Consider the following 16,053-nt stretch of genomic DNA (forward strand, 5'->3'; position numbering starts at 1 on the left):
AAAAGGGGCAACTTGCACATCTTTCTTATTCACATCCTACTGGTTTCTCTGTGCCTGTTCAAGTCTTCCCCTAATTTCTAATCTACGAATTGCCATGGCACCTGAGTTTGTATCACGTGATTTTAGTCAATTACTGCCTTTCGTTGCCATAATATTTGATACAGGGCTGGGCGCATGACAGGTATTAATAAAAATAAGCTGATTGATAGACAGATAAAAAGCCATATTACATGCCCCCCAGCCATAGAGCAGTTTCAGAAAAATTGTCAAGAAAATATTTTTCTTTCTTTACCACAACCCTAAGTTCTAAAAAGATAAATACTCCAATAAATTTAGAAAACTCATGCCAATGACTTTTAAAACTCCCACAACTAGAAACAGCAATTCTCCAATGTATTCCTAACCCCTGATAACTCCTTGCTCATGTGGGGTTTTAACATACCTCTCGGCCAGCCAGAGTTTGGCTCTGGTACAAACAGCAACGTCAGCCAGCTCCTGCTGAAAGTATGTATTCAGTCTGTATTTGGAGTCTGTGAAGGCTTGTAACAAATGAAAAACCTAAACCAAAAAAAGAGAAAAAGCAATATCCTGCTGTGAAAATATATTTTTCCTAAATGTTCAGTTCCTCTCTGTTAGGTTTCCTCAAAATATTCCCCTCAAAGAAAACAGACACCTGCAGAATGTGGCTCTGGTCTCTGTGCAGGAAACAAGTTGGTTTGGGAGGACGTAGCAAGTGGCAAGAAATCTAGGCCCTTAATCCCTACCTACGCTCTAGGTCCCCTGCACAATTCCAAACAAGAGTGACTACTCTCAGACTTTTTTTTGACTACTCTCAGACTTAACAATCATTTGATACAAGAGTTTATTAGTTACAACAACCTATATAAATTGATTTAAGCAAAAAAAAGGCCAATATCTTACTCTATGTTAGCAGTCTCATATGAAACAAATGCACTATTACTTACTTAATTAATTAAAAAAGATTTTATTTATCTATTTGACAGAGAGAGAAAGTGAGCGAGCAAGCCCACACAGGGGGAACAGCAGAGGTAGATGGAGAAGGAGGCTCTCTGTGAGCAGGGAGCCCAATACGGGGTTCAATCCCAGGACCCTGGGATCATGACCTGAGCCAAAGGCAGATACTTAACTGACTGAGCCACCCAGGTGCCCCAAATAGACCTTTTAAAATCAAAGTCTTACTGCAGAGGCAAAATCAATTGTCTCAGAGTCCCAACTGGTTTGTGTGTCGGGTTTATCAGAACATTCTTGGCCAAAGAAGCAGGCCACGATGATGCCTGCCTTTGCAAACATGGGACAGTGATGTTTGTAAACTATTTCAATTATTTTTAGCAGTTTTCCACTGAGATGTGGAGTGGAAGCAGCAATACAGACACATCCTACTCTTTTTTTTTTTTTAATTTTTATTTATTTATGATAGGCACACAGTGAGAGAGAGAGAGGCAGAGACACAGGCAGAGGGAGAAGCAGGCTCCATGCACCAGGAGCCCGACGTGGGATTCGATCCCAGGTCTCCAGGATCGCGCCCTGGGCCAAAGGCAGGCGCTAAACCGCTGAGCCACCCAGGGATCCTACATCCTACTCTTATAGGACATTATATATTCGAATTAAGCAGAGAAAAACAAATCCTCTAGTTGCCCCTATTTAGAATGAAGGTCACAGATGCAGCACGCATGACCATGTGTACGTCTATGTGAGTGGCTCATTTAAGCACATCATGGATTCACACTCAGTAATGACATCAACAACACTGCAACGAGTACAAACCTGCAGCAGAGAGAAAGGACTATGGCACAGATGAGATCCTCTGACCTAATCAGTGCCAAGGAGAATGACGCATGTCAGAGAAATCCCTCAGTCCCCTCATCTAAATCAAGCGGAGGAGGTGGGCAGAGCAAGTATGGATAAACACACCCAGAACTTTGAAGTCCATTTTAATAATTAGTTTGTTTCCTTTCCCTTTTGCATCCTTCACCAGAGCTCTAGATGACTCTCTCAAAGCAGGAAGATTCAACTTTTTCTTCCCTTCCTCTCCTGTGCATGCGGAGCGGGAGAGTTAAATAGGGAAGCAAGTAATGAGAAAAAGCAAGAGGCCAAGATAAGAGATCCAGAATCATCAGAGCCTAAACAGGAATGAACTAGCAGTTTTCTTGGGTCAGACATCTGCAGTTACCAACAACAAATACACCCTGAGCACCTTTGTTTAAAGAATTAAAAAAAAAATTGTGATTCCTTTGCTATATGTTACTACTTTTTTTGGGGGGGGGGGGTCTAAACAGACATAATTATATAGGAGAATGCACATAAGTCCTGATGTGGAGACTGCAAACGTTTTCTCTAATAATGGATCTGTTATTTCAGAGGCAACAGATCAAGTATCACTACTTTACCACACCCCCGCAGGGACCCAAACCACCCGTCGTGAAGTCTGGAGAAATGGGTCTGGCTGGGGCTTCTGTTCTTATGTGGTGACTGCCAGAATGAAAAAAACTACCTCCCTCTGCTCGAATCCCCACTATCCTGAAAGAGTTGGCAAAGTCACTGGGCCTTGCTTTGCTTTTCTCCACAGCTGCACAAAACCAACCACCAGGGCTTTTCATGGTGTCACAGGATCGTAATTAATCAGCAGACACCAGCAAAATACATGACTGTGGAATTTACTTGTAAAGAAAGCTGTGAGATTTTCGAATGTCTCTCATTTAGAAGCAATCACCTCAAAAATAACTCCTGATGGATGTTTAAACTTAGTCCTATATTTGCTCACCTTACTTGGCAAAAACAAGGCTGTTTTTGAAACGCTTGGTAGCTCTGGTTTATGAAAATCAGCCTCCAGGTCCATCAATTCTGTCACCTTGGGCACAACCCAGACAACAATTGTGATCCTGGTTATTCACCAGGAACAGAGAGCGATCTATTTACACGGGACAACTGCAGAGGGAGGCACACTTAGAAGAGCCACGCAGAAAGAGGTATGTGGGAGAGACAGCAATAGAAGTGAAAGATAGGGTCACAGAAGTCAAGGGAAAACTGGGCAGGGAAGGAGAGGAGGGAACAGGGAGGAGGGAAAAGTTTTGTAGGCAAATGTCTGAAACAAGTCTACTGTGTCAGAGATAATTGTTTTTTCTTCAAGAAAATTAATGACTATATTTGAATACATGACTACATTCACATGACATTTAGAGGGTCTGTTTTAATTTGTTCAAGAAAAATGAGGCCATCTTTTGGTGTGAAGTCCAGAGGCGGGGCCAGGCCTCTGGAACTATGGTTCAAGGTCAGGTCCAGGAGCACCAGGTGGCTCCCAGGAAGGGTCATTTGTCCATCAGCTCAGAAAAGATGGCAGGGGCATGGCAATTCCTTCTCCTTTGCCCTTTTCTGAAAGTTCTGGTCCAGGAAAACGTCTGGACTAGGAGTGTGGTCTATCTAGGCCAGACCTGGGATAATTTGCAAACAGCCTGTAATACAGGACTGCACTAAACCAAACAGAGAAACCGAAGCTGCGTGACCAGCTGAATGCACGTGAGAGCTCTGAGAAGTGAAGTGTCACTTTAGCTCTCCCAAATTTGCAATAGGATTCAAATATTCACTCCACAGATATTTACTAAGCAACAACTACTATCAGGCACTAGCCTAGGAGCTGCAGCACAGAACAAATGAGTGCCTGCTCTCTGCAGTTTACACTCCAGTTGCAGAGAAGCGGAAAATCCATAGCTTCCCTGCCTCTGTCTGCTCTCAATTTATCACCTGCGTGGCAGCACTGCCATCATCTTCCTTTTACACTTGACCTCATACATGACCAAGTCCAGGACACGGCAGCATTTGCTGAATTGACATTGATCTGTGGTGCCTCTTCCTAGACTGACTCTGCCTTTAGGACACGTGCCTTTGGGTTTGGTGAGCTCCTACAACTCCGTGTAAGGAGTGGAGACACAGCTGAACACCACCACACTCCTCACTGCAGTGGGGAGAGCAGGGAGGCTAGATATGTGGTGGGAAAGCAGCCCTAGGGGAGGAGTGCAGGCCTAGGAGCCAGGTGGACATGGGTGTAAACCCAGTTATTAGCTATGGGGCTTTGGGCAACTTATTTAACCTCTGTTTCCTCACGGTAAACAGTTTATAATAGTATCTGGCTTATAGGACTGTAGAGAGATTTAAAGGAATATATAGTACTTGGCATCCATTAGGCACCTGATAAAAATGTTACTTCTCTTCCTCTTTTTGTCTGCTCCCTCCCTTCCAGGCCCCATTCAAAAAATAAATGTTCAGAGAAGGCTTTGCAAAAAAAAAGTGATACTCCTATTTGGCCTTTAAACAAATCTTGTCAGAATCTGGGGAAAGCCATGCAAGCAGAGGAAACTGAATCATAAAAATTTTAAAGGGTATTATAATAGCAATATTGCCAACAAAAAGAATAAACCCTAATGTAAACTATGGTCTTGAGTTAATAATGATGTGTCAATATTAGATCATTGATTGTAACAAACATACCACTCTGATGCAAGATACACCTGGGGAGGAGAGGAATATATGGGAACTCTCTGTATTGGTCAGTTTTTCTATAAATCTATAATTGTTCTTTAAAAAAAAAAACAAAACCCTATCAGGGGCACCTGGGTGGCTCAGTTGGTTAAGTGTCTGCCTTTGGCTCAGGTCATGGCCTCAAGGATAGAGCCCCACATTGGGTTCCCTGTTTCTCCCTCACCCTCTGCCTACCACCCCCCTTGCTTATGCATGCTTTCTGTGTCAAATAAATAAAATCTTAAAAAAAAACAAACAAACCAAACCTATGAATGGAAAGAAAATATTAGGACTGCTCAGAGGACACCAAGGAGTTGTATGTGGAGAGAACACAGCCAGGGTATGTGCAGGGTGGTAAGAGACACAGCTGCAAAGAGGGGTCATGTTGGAATGAGGACGATCTAGATAGAACCAGCAAGGGACCTCTGTTCTGCAGGTGGCAAAGGCTTCTTTAGAGACAGGGCTCACATAATCAGATATGTAATTTGTAAAGGAAAGTCCAGGGCGGTTTGGAGGCTGGGTAAGAAGAGGCAGGATGACCAAGATTGCTATTAGTCTACTGAGGGTTGTTGGGGGTGGGGGTGGGGGTGGATGGACATTAAGGAGGGCATATGATGTAATGAGCACTGGGTGTTATATAAGACTGATGAGTCACTGACCTCTATCTCTGAAAACAATAATACATTATATGTTATTTAACTGAATTTAAATAAAATTAAAACAAATATATGTGTACATAAAAAACTAAGATTGTTATCAGTCTAGACTAGAGGTGATGAGGGTCAAAGCCAGAGGCTGAAAGCCAAGGATGGCAGTGGGCCCCAAGTGGCTGCAGATGTTTTCTTTGACCAATACAGTATTTTTAACCTGTTGTTTACAAATTGGGAGATTTCACACCAAAATCATCCTGCTTTCCAATTTCTTTTGAAAAATCAGAAGACCTGGGGCCCACATTCCTTTGGGGCAATAGTGACCTGTGGGAGCTGGTTCACCACATCAACTATTGCCTATTACTTGTGGGACTAAGGCAGAGTGTCAATGTTATTTATCACTGCTTCCATGCTTTTTTTTTTTTTTTTTTAACTTTTGGAGAGTCAAGAGAAAAATGAAGTATTTACTGAATCTAAATCTCATCAAAAGTTTAAAAACAAAGGATTGGATCAACAGGGCCTTCATTCACTTATCTGCCTGGTAGCTTTCACTTAGCTGCTGGGTAGCTGGTAGGACTCTGATTTTGTGAGAGCCCCAATCTAGATGGTAAAAGGAGTGGAATGGAGAGGGAACAGGTACACTTGAGAGACATTTTAGAAGCGGAAGAAGCAGGATTTGGCAACTTGTCATTAGGTGTGGAACTGAAGGTCAAAATAAGTCACTTAACTCAGGCAGCTGGTCCAAGATGGGGACTGCAAGGGTATATGCAGGTTTGGGAATGAGAGAAGGGGACCTGGGGAGTTTAGTAAGAATATCTGCATGATGATTGCTCTAGTCAGGGGTAATTTATCTTGCAAAGCAAGAATTCTTTTAAGAGTGCAAAGGAACTCTATGAAGGACCACTCTGGGACAAAGCAGGACAGTGGGTTGCCTCTAGCTTCTGCAGGCCCTCAGAAAGACTAGAGTGGAATTAGAGGTGTCTTTGGCAAAAGAAACAGCAGAAAGCTTTGCTGACTTATGACAGTTGTGACCAGGTCAGAAGGAAAGCACAACCAACAACCAAGTGCAAACCAGCAGCACTGCCCATGACCATCGCAGGCAATGGGACTGCCAGGAGCTGCCCTCAGGAGGGGAGGCCAGACAGCAGCGGGGAGTAGGCTAGCATTCCTGCCCCTGAGATGCAAGCCCCAATGAAACGGGAGGACTGAAGCAAAGTCTAGAGAACCTGGAAGCAGTTATTCTTTGCCCACCTCCATCCCCAATCTAAACACAGAGAGAGACTCGGGGGAGCCCCCAAGCATCTGTGTGAAGCATGGGGTCCATTTGGGCAGCTTTGAATCCTAAAAGCGACTCCACAAGAGCACATGTAAAGTTCTTTGAATAAATGCCACAGGTCTAAAAAGAGTCATGAGGCAGATCCCTGAAAAAACTTGCACTACACCAGTAAAATATGTCTGGTTTATGCTGCTAGACTAAAATAGTGACTTGTGTTAGACAAGATCAAGATGATATATGGCTGTTTGGGAATGCAACGCTGAGATGGGTTTTCCTCTTCACCAAGCGTGGCTTCCAGGCAATTTTCCCCCTTATAAAATCAACAGCAGCTGAGCTCCACAAACAGCAGGATCCAGCAATAACAGGCCCAGGTTAGGCAGGCCGTGAAAAAAGACAACTCCAAAGAGAAAAGTGATGTTCATTTCAGAGGTCAGATATAAATGAGTTCAATGTATTGTAATCATTAACAATCCCAAACTCTGAAAATCAACACATCTACCCACTTTTTGCAACGTATTTTCTCAAAAACAGATTCTGTTCTCCTTTTGCACCATGCAGACTTTGGGAGAACACTTTTGCCCCTATCACCTTCAGCCCAGGATAAAATTTCTGTAGCTGCGATTTTGCCTAGGCTTCTCTCTGCACTGCTCCAACCCCCATGGCTAAGTCAGAGCCACATTTTTCCAAGCCCAGTGTTTACACAGGATTTTATTTCGGCTGGTAAAACATCTGTATTTTTTCAGGGACTTAAATAAATGATCTATGCCGGGAATGTACAGTATAGGGTGATGTCAGGCCCCCTTTTTCTCTCGACTCACTGGGCAGAACAGGCAAACATTGTTTCAGCCTGTAGTTGGGAATGTGAATATTTATCCTGTCGACTTAATTCATACAAACAGAACGAAAGGCAGGCAGGCAGAAGTATTTTATGGCTTTAAGTCAGGCTGAAAGGGGGAAGGGTGTGAGAAGCGGAATGACTGAGGGAGGAATCTAAACTTTCTAATTCACAGAAATATGCTTAATCATTTAAATGTGGAGAAAGAGAGCAAAAATTATTTAAAAGGTAGACTGCATTTGTATATGTGTACAAGGTGTGTGTGTGGGGTGGGCAGGAGATGGGAAAGCAAGAGACAGAAGAGTCTCCTAACTTATATACCCTACCTAATCATTACAATGAGGGTTAGGTTGTTTTCTGCTTCAGGCCCATTAATCTTATCTTCAACCAGACCACAGGCTTCTCAGGGCACCCTTCTCACCTCCAACTTCCACAGCGCGGGGCATGGTGCTTGTTGGGTGTATATACCTGCCTATGTCATCTGTACAGAGAGCTCAGCATATTTCTCTTTTTAAATTGATAGCCCAGTGAATGGGAGGCATGACCCTGGGACACTTCAGCTACTTAGCCTGGTCATTCCTAAAGAAAGGACCTGGTGGGCATGTACCACCCACAGTTACCCACCAATGCTAGAGCGCAGGCCAGGAAGCACTTCAAGTGGGTACTCTTCCAAACCTCAACCTATTTATCAGATGAGAACACGTCCTTAAGAAGGTCCCAAAAGGTGACACTTGGCTGTGTTGTGCTGTTGCTGCCAGGAAAAGGGAGCTAATCACGAAGTGTAATTACTTCCTAGCTGACACTGGCTTGGGGAAGAGAATCACAGGAAATGGGCCCAAGAATATCTTTAAGGACTAAAATGTACACAAACACAAAGTGTGTAGGAGCCTGTGAAGTCACTTTGTGTGTCAATGCATTCCCTCCTTTCAGTGAACACTCCCCTTGTTCCAGTTCAGGAACCAAAGATCATATGCCTAGAAGATGAAAACAACTCACTGATCTCTGCCTCCGAAGCTTATTTTACACATGGCTGCAGAGAGACTTCCTTAAAGCCCTGATTGTATCACTTCCAAGTTCAAAATCCTTCGATGACTTCCAATTGCCTAAAGAATTTGCTGCTGGGAAGTCTCCATCTACCTTTCTGGTTTTACCTCCTTCTTCCTCTATTTCACATACCTATTTTGTGGCTAAATGGGACAATTTCCCCTTCCCAACAAGTTAAAATGCTTTTCTGCCCAGGATGTTCCTTCTCACCAACTCCCAACTCTGCCTATTGAAATACCATTCATAGTATAAGGCCCAGCTAAGGCCAACTTCCTCCATAAAACCTTCCTTAGCTTTCATCAACCACCATCCCCTTCCTCACCACCAGGACATACTCTTTTCCTACAAGTGCCCAACAGCTCATTTCACTTGATTACAAAAATACTTTAAAAAAATTTTGTCATCATGGTTATCAATCTACAATTTCCTATCCCAGAGTATAGCTCTTTGAAGGCAAGGACTATGTCCTATTCTTTATAGTCTTTGGGGCCCCAAGGATATGTAGCTTTGTTGGGTAGAGACAGGGGGGCTCAACGAATGGAGCATTTCTTGATTTGTAATTGTACCATGCCTCCATGTTCCCTAGCAGCAGCCAGGATGCTAAAAGTGACCTCTCTACACAGTCCCCACGCAAAGGGGCTGGGAGAAATACACAGTATTAATGAGATAGTGAGTATACATTTATCTTAGATCATTTCTGGCCTAGTGCTCCAAATTTTACAATGCAATTGGGAGTCCCCTCACCCAGAAGAAGCATCAAGGGCCCCCAGCTATAGGGTAAGAGTGAGGTTTAGAAAGTGATGTCAAGGGTATTCAGTGTCAACCCAGCATACAAACAAAGGTTTTCAAGTAGAGAATTAACAATTTACTGGGGCACCTGGCTAGCTCAGTCAGTGGAGCATGCTACTCTTGATCTCAGGGTTGTGAGTTTGAGTCCCACATTGGGTACAGAGATTACTTAAAATCTTAAAAAAACAAAAACAATTTACTCAACACTGATATAATATCTTCCTAACCAAATGGTTCCTAATTTTGAAACACAGATATATTTCTGTAAAACTCTGTATAAAATGCTTTAAATTACACATTATTTCTTTGTAAAATAAATCCCAGCTTAACTTATTTAGGAGAAGCTTTATTAAACTTGCCAATTTATCTTTTCTATCTATCTGGATTTTCAACTATTGGGTTTCTTTAAAGACAATACTGAGATCAATAAGAACATCTTTAAGATACCAAAACTTATTAAAAAAAAAAAAGATACCAAAACTTATTAATGAACAATAACACGGATAATCTGTACAGTCAAGACAGTTAACTTTAGCAATACAGGAGGGAGGAAGTTGGTAGTGGAATAAATGAGACTATATTAGTTATAAATCGATAACTGTTGAAGCCGAGTGATGGGTATATGAGATTCATTATTTTATTCTGCCTACATTTGTGTATATTTAAAATTTTTTATAATAAAAGCTTCAGAAAAAGGCTTTAGCAGAGGAGGAAAAGAGAAAAGAAAATAGCTATAGAACATAGAGATGCAATAAGTGTAAAAAGCTTATGATCTAGTGCAGGAAGTTATGTACCTACATAAAGAAAATGCATAAAATCTAAGACAGAACACTAAGCACTATAAGGAGAGAATTCAGAGTCCAGAAATGCAGAGGATGGTAAAAGTGACATTTACATAATAGTGAAGAGACCGACTTGTTTAACAAGGGTATTAGGACAACCAACTAAGTCTTAGGGAAATAATATGGCTGGTTCTTTACCCAAAGCCTTGCACTGAAATAAATTCCAGATGGAGAGCTAATCAAATGTAAAAAAAAGAAACTATAAAGGTGCTGGAAGAAAACAGGAAAATATTTTATAATCTTAAGGTGAAAATGGGCTTTTTAAGAATGAACACAAAGCCACAAATAAAAGATGCAGAGATATGTCAACATAACAACTGAAATCTTTTGTCTAGCAAAAATTAATAGGTATATTCAAAAGTAAAAAACAAGCACATCTGTTAATTCCTCCAAGGAACAAACCTCTTGCAAATCAATAACAAAAATGAAAGTAATGGAATGAAATATGACAGAGAATTACTCTGGGTAATTCTTCATTCATAGCACCCTTACACCTCAATAATTTTTTCATGGTACCTCTAAGCAAAAGAAATACCTAATAGTTCCATTTATTAAGTAGTTAGGTCCAAACAACCTAATAAGTATTTATCCCATAACAACTCAGAAACTGTTCGAAAAAATAATACACATAAGTTGAAAGAAAAAATATTTTGATTTCATTCTATAATAATCACAATTACTTACTAATGAGATGTGTATGCCTGTTGGATACTTCATAACTTCCCAAGCCTTGGAGTCACTGGACTCCACCACCCTCATTCCTGTTCTACATGGCTTTTTCCATGGTACTTGCTTTTCACTATAGCAACTATCAAATACTCAACTTTGCAAAGACGTATGGCATCATCAAAAGGAATACAGTGTGAGCTAACATTGATAACTGTAAATTACTTCAAGCTAGTAGTTCACATAGTATCTCACAGATGGCAAGTGTCACCATGCTTCTCACAAAAATTTAAAATATCCCACAGTACTTTGGCACACACTTTGGGAACTGCAAATATTTGCAAGGAATATAAACAAGCAATTCACAGATGAAATACAAATAGACAATAAACACATGAAGAAATGTTTAATTTCATTAATGGTTAAGGAAGTGCAATTGAAACAATAATTTTTTTTAAACATTGATTTGCACAGAATTTTTTTTTTAAGGGTGGGACCCAACTAGTAACTGGATAACGAAACAGACACTCTCATTCATCATTGGTGGGAGTATAAATCATCACGGTCTTTTTGAGGGGTAATCGGTAGGGCCATTTTTTTGCACATATGATGTATTCTGTACAAATCGTAACCCCTGGAGCTGGACAAAGTCTGGCAGTTGCTATCAAAATGGAAAACGCACACTTTCTCAGTCTTGCAATACCCACCTCTAGAAATGTATTTAACAGAAACACTTAGAGCCATGGGCAAAGATACAGATGCCCAAGGATGATCCTCAGCAGAACTGACTAGAACAGGAAAATTTAGAAACCACCAGTACAGGATCAGTTGAAAAATTATGGAATATTACTTCAAGTATCCCATCATATATGGCCAAGCTATAGAGCATTAAAAATAAGTTATAAATTTATATGGACTGACATGAAATGATCTTCAAGACATACTGGTAAGTGAAAAAGCAAGCTGCAAAAATAGCATGATCTTATTTTTACTGATGCCAAATTATTAACAGTGGGGGCAGAATTTTTACATTCAATGCCACATATTTGTGGAATTTAGAATGTTTTACAGCAAGGATGTATTACTTTTTTTAACTTTTCATTTTGAAGTAATTACAGCTTCATAACAAGTTGCAAAATGGTAGAGTTGGTGTGCCTTTCACTCGGCTTCCTCCAACCATGACATTTTTACATGACTGTAGTACTATATCAGAGCCAGAACACTGGCACCGTCACACTACTGTTAACTAGACTACACACCTTATTTGGTTTCTGCCATTTTTCACATGTATTCATGTGGGGGGGGGAGGGGAAGTTTCACCCCATGCACAGATTTGTGTAATTTACCACCACAACTAAGATACAGGACTGTCTTAGCACCACAAAGGAAGAATGTGTTAATTTTGGAGTCAGAACCAATAAAAGCTAAACAATACTCTTTTTATCATGTATCCCCCAACTCCATACTCAATATGAAAATTCACACATTACATTATTGCCACAGGCGGCTGCGTGGCATTTCTTACTAAGAGAATTCAAAGAAAAGGAACTTTTCAAGCATGAAAGGGAAGATGTTAAGACTTTTCCAAGGCTACTCCTGCTCTCATCGAACTTTTCAGATCTGTGCTCAATGTGGGTGGAAGAGCAGCTCAGAGGAGAGACCCACTGAGGGTGGAGAAGGCTGGCCATAGGAGGTGGCAGGTGGGAGGAGTGGAGGTTTGGGGGAAGGGGAACAGCATTCCTGAGAATTGTAGTCCTAATCCCCAGTGTGTGCGTTTGTGTGTGTGTGTGTTGGGGGGGGGGGTGCAGCGGTGGCAAATAGAGCAAAGGAAATACAAAGTTATTATATTAATATGCATTTTCCAGAGTTTAGTGCAGCTGTAAAATCTGCCTTATAAAAAGAGCTGACCCACAGAGAACTGGCCTTTAGCATGTTCTCAGGCTGCTAATGCACATTACTCTGAGCTGCCCAGCGAGGGGGTTTGGGGCAGAAGGCCCTGCGAGTCCAGGGCTGGGTGAGAGCCAGCCTCGGGAGTCTGCTGGCTTCCAGCACACTGTGGTAACAGAGACTCCTCTTTATGAAAAATGAAGATGGAAAAAAATTTTTTTGAATGTTTGGGTTGCAGCTTATTTCAAAGGTCATCAAAGTAAACAAAAGGAAAAGACTAAATCTTTATAAGTCAAAAAGTGAAAACTGTTTATGAAGCAACTGTTTATATTTTCACATGGAGGAAGGAGAAAAAGGATTCCTCTAAGCCCCTAGGAATGGAGATTTGGGTGGCTCCCCCCCACCCCGTTTGTTTGTTCATTTGCCACTCAACACCTCCCGCAGTGAGTACAAGGAACATCTGCTGCATCCATTTTATACAGAATTATAAATGTCTCCTGGATGGCTGGGATTCATGGAATAAACCAGGCAGTGTTTTGAGAAGCAAAAGCCTCTGTCACCCTTGTTGATAACCGCCTCCCACCATCTAGCTGAGTATGTGTAATGCCCAAACCCATACAGACAGGCTGCAATAAGGTCTCTCCAAATCTTGAGTTCTGTTTTCAACGAGGGCACCTCTGTTCAGAGAAGGGTGATTCCATCTAATGGGATCAAAGGGATTAGTGAAACCAATCCTCATGAACCTAGTCTGTCCCCTGAGAGTGAGCAAAAAACCCTTTTCACATATGAATCTTCCTGATGATGAGTTCTAGACAATTATCATGGATGAGCCCCTAAATGGATTTCATATCTGCTATCGGACATAATCCAAAATAAGAAAACTAGATGTTTTAACATAAGTATCTAAAATGTACAGTTTTTACACTGGGGGCTGTGTGATCCCCAGTCCATTATACAGATTTCATAGTATTTCCATTTATCCTTTAAGGCTCAGCTCATTAGCCCCCTTTGTGAAGTTCTCCCTGACAATTCTAGGTAGTGCAATCTCTCCATCCTCTCATTCCATAGTATTATCTGAACCACTCATTTGGCACCTAAGATATGTTGCCTTGATTGCTGTTTATCTCTTTGTGTAAACCACATCGTTTTATCTCCTACAGAGCCTTACTGGAATGCAAAAGTTTGTTGATTTGATTTTAAATTTAAGGCAATTACCATGTGGGCTGAGATAAACAGTACTTTCAAGGCAATAGTTAACTCAATAGTGAAAGTAAACACCAAGACTCCTTGCAAATGGGCTGGCTTACAAAGTAAAATGGCCAATGAATCCAAGTCCTCAAGACGGGATATGTTTGCGGCCTGGGCCACCAGCCCGCTCTGCTATTCCTAGCCTACCAACATGTCGTGTCATCTGCATGAATTCGTCATCCTCCAAGCTCATCTCCAGGAAACTCGTGATCTTCCCTCTCAACTCACTTCGCCTCAAACACTGGTGCCTCTATGAAACTACTCTCCCAGGAACTGCGACATTTATTTGTTGAATAACTGGCTGAACAAGACAACGGCCCTTTCTAAGTAACCATCCATAATCCATTTTGGCCTGTCTCCTTTTCCCTATGCTGCCGGAAGGGTGTGAAAACCAAGTTTAGTGGATGGGGTATGCATTTCCCCCCATAAACAAGCTTTCTTGGCCAGATTCGAGGCCAACTGTAATGGAGTGACAGGATATTCCTCTGGGTGCTCACTAGGTTCCCATTCAGGAACTTGAGTCTTTAGACCAGGGGTTCGAAATGGGGGGTGATTTTACCTCCAGGAGACATTTGGCAATGACTGGAAACATTTTTTGGTTTCCACAACTGAGAGGGTGGTGCCACTAGTGCCTAGTAAGCAGAGGTGAGAGATGCTGCTAAACATCCTACAATGCAAAGGACAGTTCCCCAAGACAAAGAGTCATTTGACCCCAAAGGTCAGTGGTGCTGAGGTAGGTGCTGTAAGAGCACAGGCTTTGCAGGCAGTCAACATTTAAGCTGGTGACCTCAGGAAAATGATTTAACCTCTCTGGGCCTTAGTTTCCTCATCTACAAAATGGAACTAATGATACAACTCATCTCATGAAGTTCTTGTGAAGTTTAAAAGATAACTAATGTGAAAAGTACTTTGTAACTGCTCCTTAAAAAACTAGGTTTTTTTTTTTTTTAAGATTTTATTTATTTATTCATGAGACACACACACACACACACACACACACACACACAGAGGCAGAGACATAGGCAGAGGGAGAAGCAGGTTCCCTGCAAGGAGCCCCATGTGGGACTCGATCCTGAATCCCAGGATCATGCCCTGAGCTGAAGGTAGACGTTCAACTGCTGAGCCACCCAGGTGTCCCAAACTAGGTATTCTTATTAATGGGGAGGATGCCCATGTGTGGTTTTAATTTTGCTGGGTGCACTTTAGGCATTGCTAGGTGTTAGTACAGAAAGGAAACCCACCTCACCCTTCTCCATCCAGCTGAGGTATCCAGGTTTTCCTGACTCTGCTTATTAAGTAGCTTTCTTAACTCCTCTGTGGTACTTGCTTTTATTCTTTTTATTTGGCAGTTGTTTTAGCTTGGCCACTGGACTTCTGTCTCGTGCAGTATTATGCCTCAGCAATATTTTCCTTAGTGGTCTTTGATGATTTTCCCAGGAACAGTGCTTTCTGACTAATCATCTTACTCATACTAGTGACCAAGTGTAAGGCAAGGGTGAATTAATGATTATTCCTCAGGGTAATCCTTTGAGAAGTATAATACTTATTATCAAGTTTGCCCTTTTTGTCATAAGCTAAATTTCCCATATGTGATTTATATCTAAGAGTAAGTTGTGCCATTTAGTGTCTCAGAAGAATAATTTAGTGACCCTTGAAGATATTAGTTCTATTAGATATGATCCTCAAGAGGCTCATTCTTGAGACTTTTTTCAACAGAGCACACTCCATAAATTCACGTATTCAGAGGAATAATTTCCAGCTCCTTTGTCCTGCCTCAGAGAGGCAAACACTTTAAAATAAGCTAAGTAAGCACATTCTTATTTTCCTAAGTATTTCCTGAATGACCCAAATCAGGTAACACTTTAACGAATACTTTAGCTTCCACCCAACTCATTTTCTGGGTGAATCTGGACAGTCTGCTTTCATTTTATTCAAAGGAAGCAAAGCATTTTTCTTGGGTCTATTTGCCTCACAAAATGGATATCTGGGTATTTATACGGAGAAGCCTATAGTCTTACATTGTGATCTTATCTGTGTATGCATAGGTCTGCCTGTATTTAAAATTCTATAGATTCCTGATTTTTTTAAAAAAGGCAATATAGTGGTTAGTTCCAATCTTCTTGAAATTAATGAACTCTTAGTAGAGTAAGTTATGTCTCCATAACTGGCAGAATCATAGCTATTGGGTCGCCCGGGTGGCTCTGTGGTTGTGCATCTGCCTGTGGCCCAGGGTGTGATCCTGGAATCCAGGATCGGGTCCCACGTCAGGCTCCTTGCAAGGAG

The 16,053-nt window shown here is 41.5% G+C and overlaps 1 protein-coding gene across 2 annotated transcripts in view; it reads right to left on the reverse strand.

Moving 5' to 3' along the window:
* THADA (THADA armadillo repeat containing) overlaps nt 1-16,053 on the reverse strand; it is a 329,797-nt gene that overhangs the window by 101,360 nt on the left and 212,384 nt on the right. For both annotated transcript variants that reach the window (XM_041754451.1, XM_041754452.1), the window contains one exon: nt 443-558. In XM_041754451.1, the coding sequence (XP_041610385.1) occupies nt 443-558 (116 nt within the window). The remainder of the gene's footprint in view (nt 1-442; nt 559-16,053) is intronic.

This window comes from Vulpes lagopus, chromosome 5 (assembly GCF_018345385.1).
Source record: "Vulpes lagopus strain Blue_001 chromosome 5, ASM1834538v1, whole genome shotgun sequence".
Lineage (NCBI taxonomy): Eukaryota > Metazoa > Chordata > Mammalia > Carnivora > Canidae > Vulpes > Vulpes lagopus.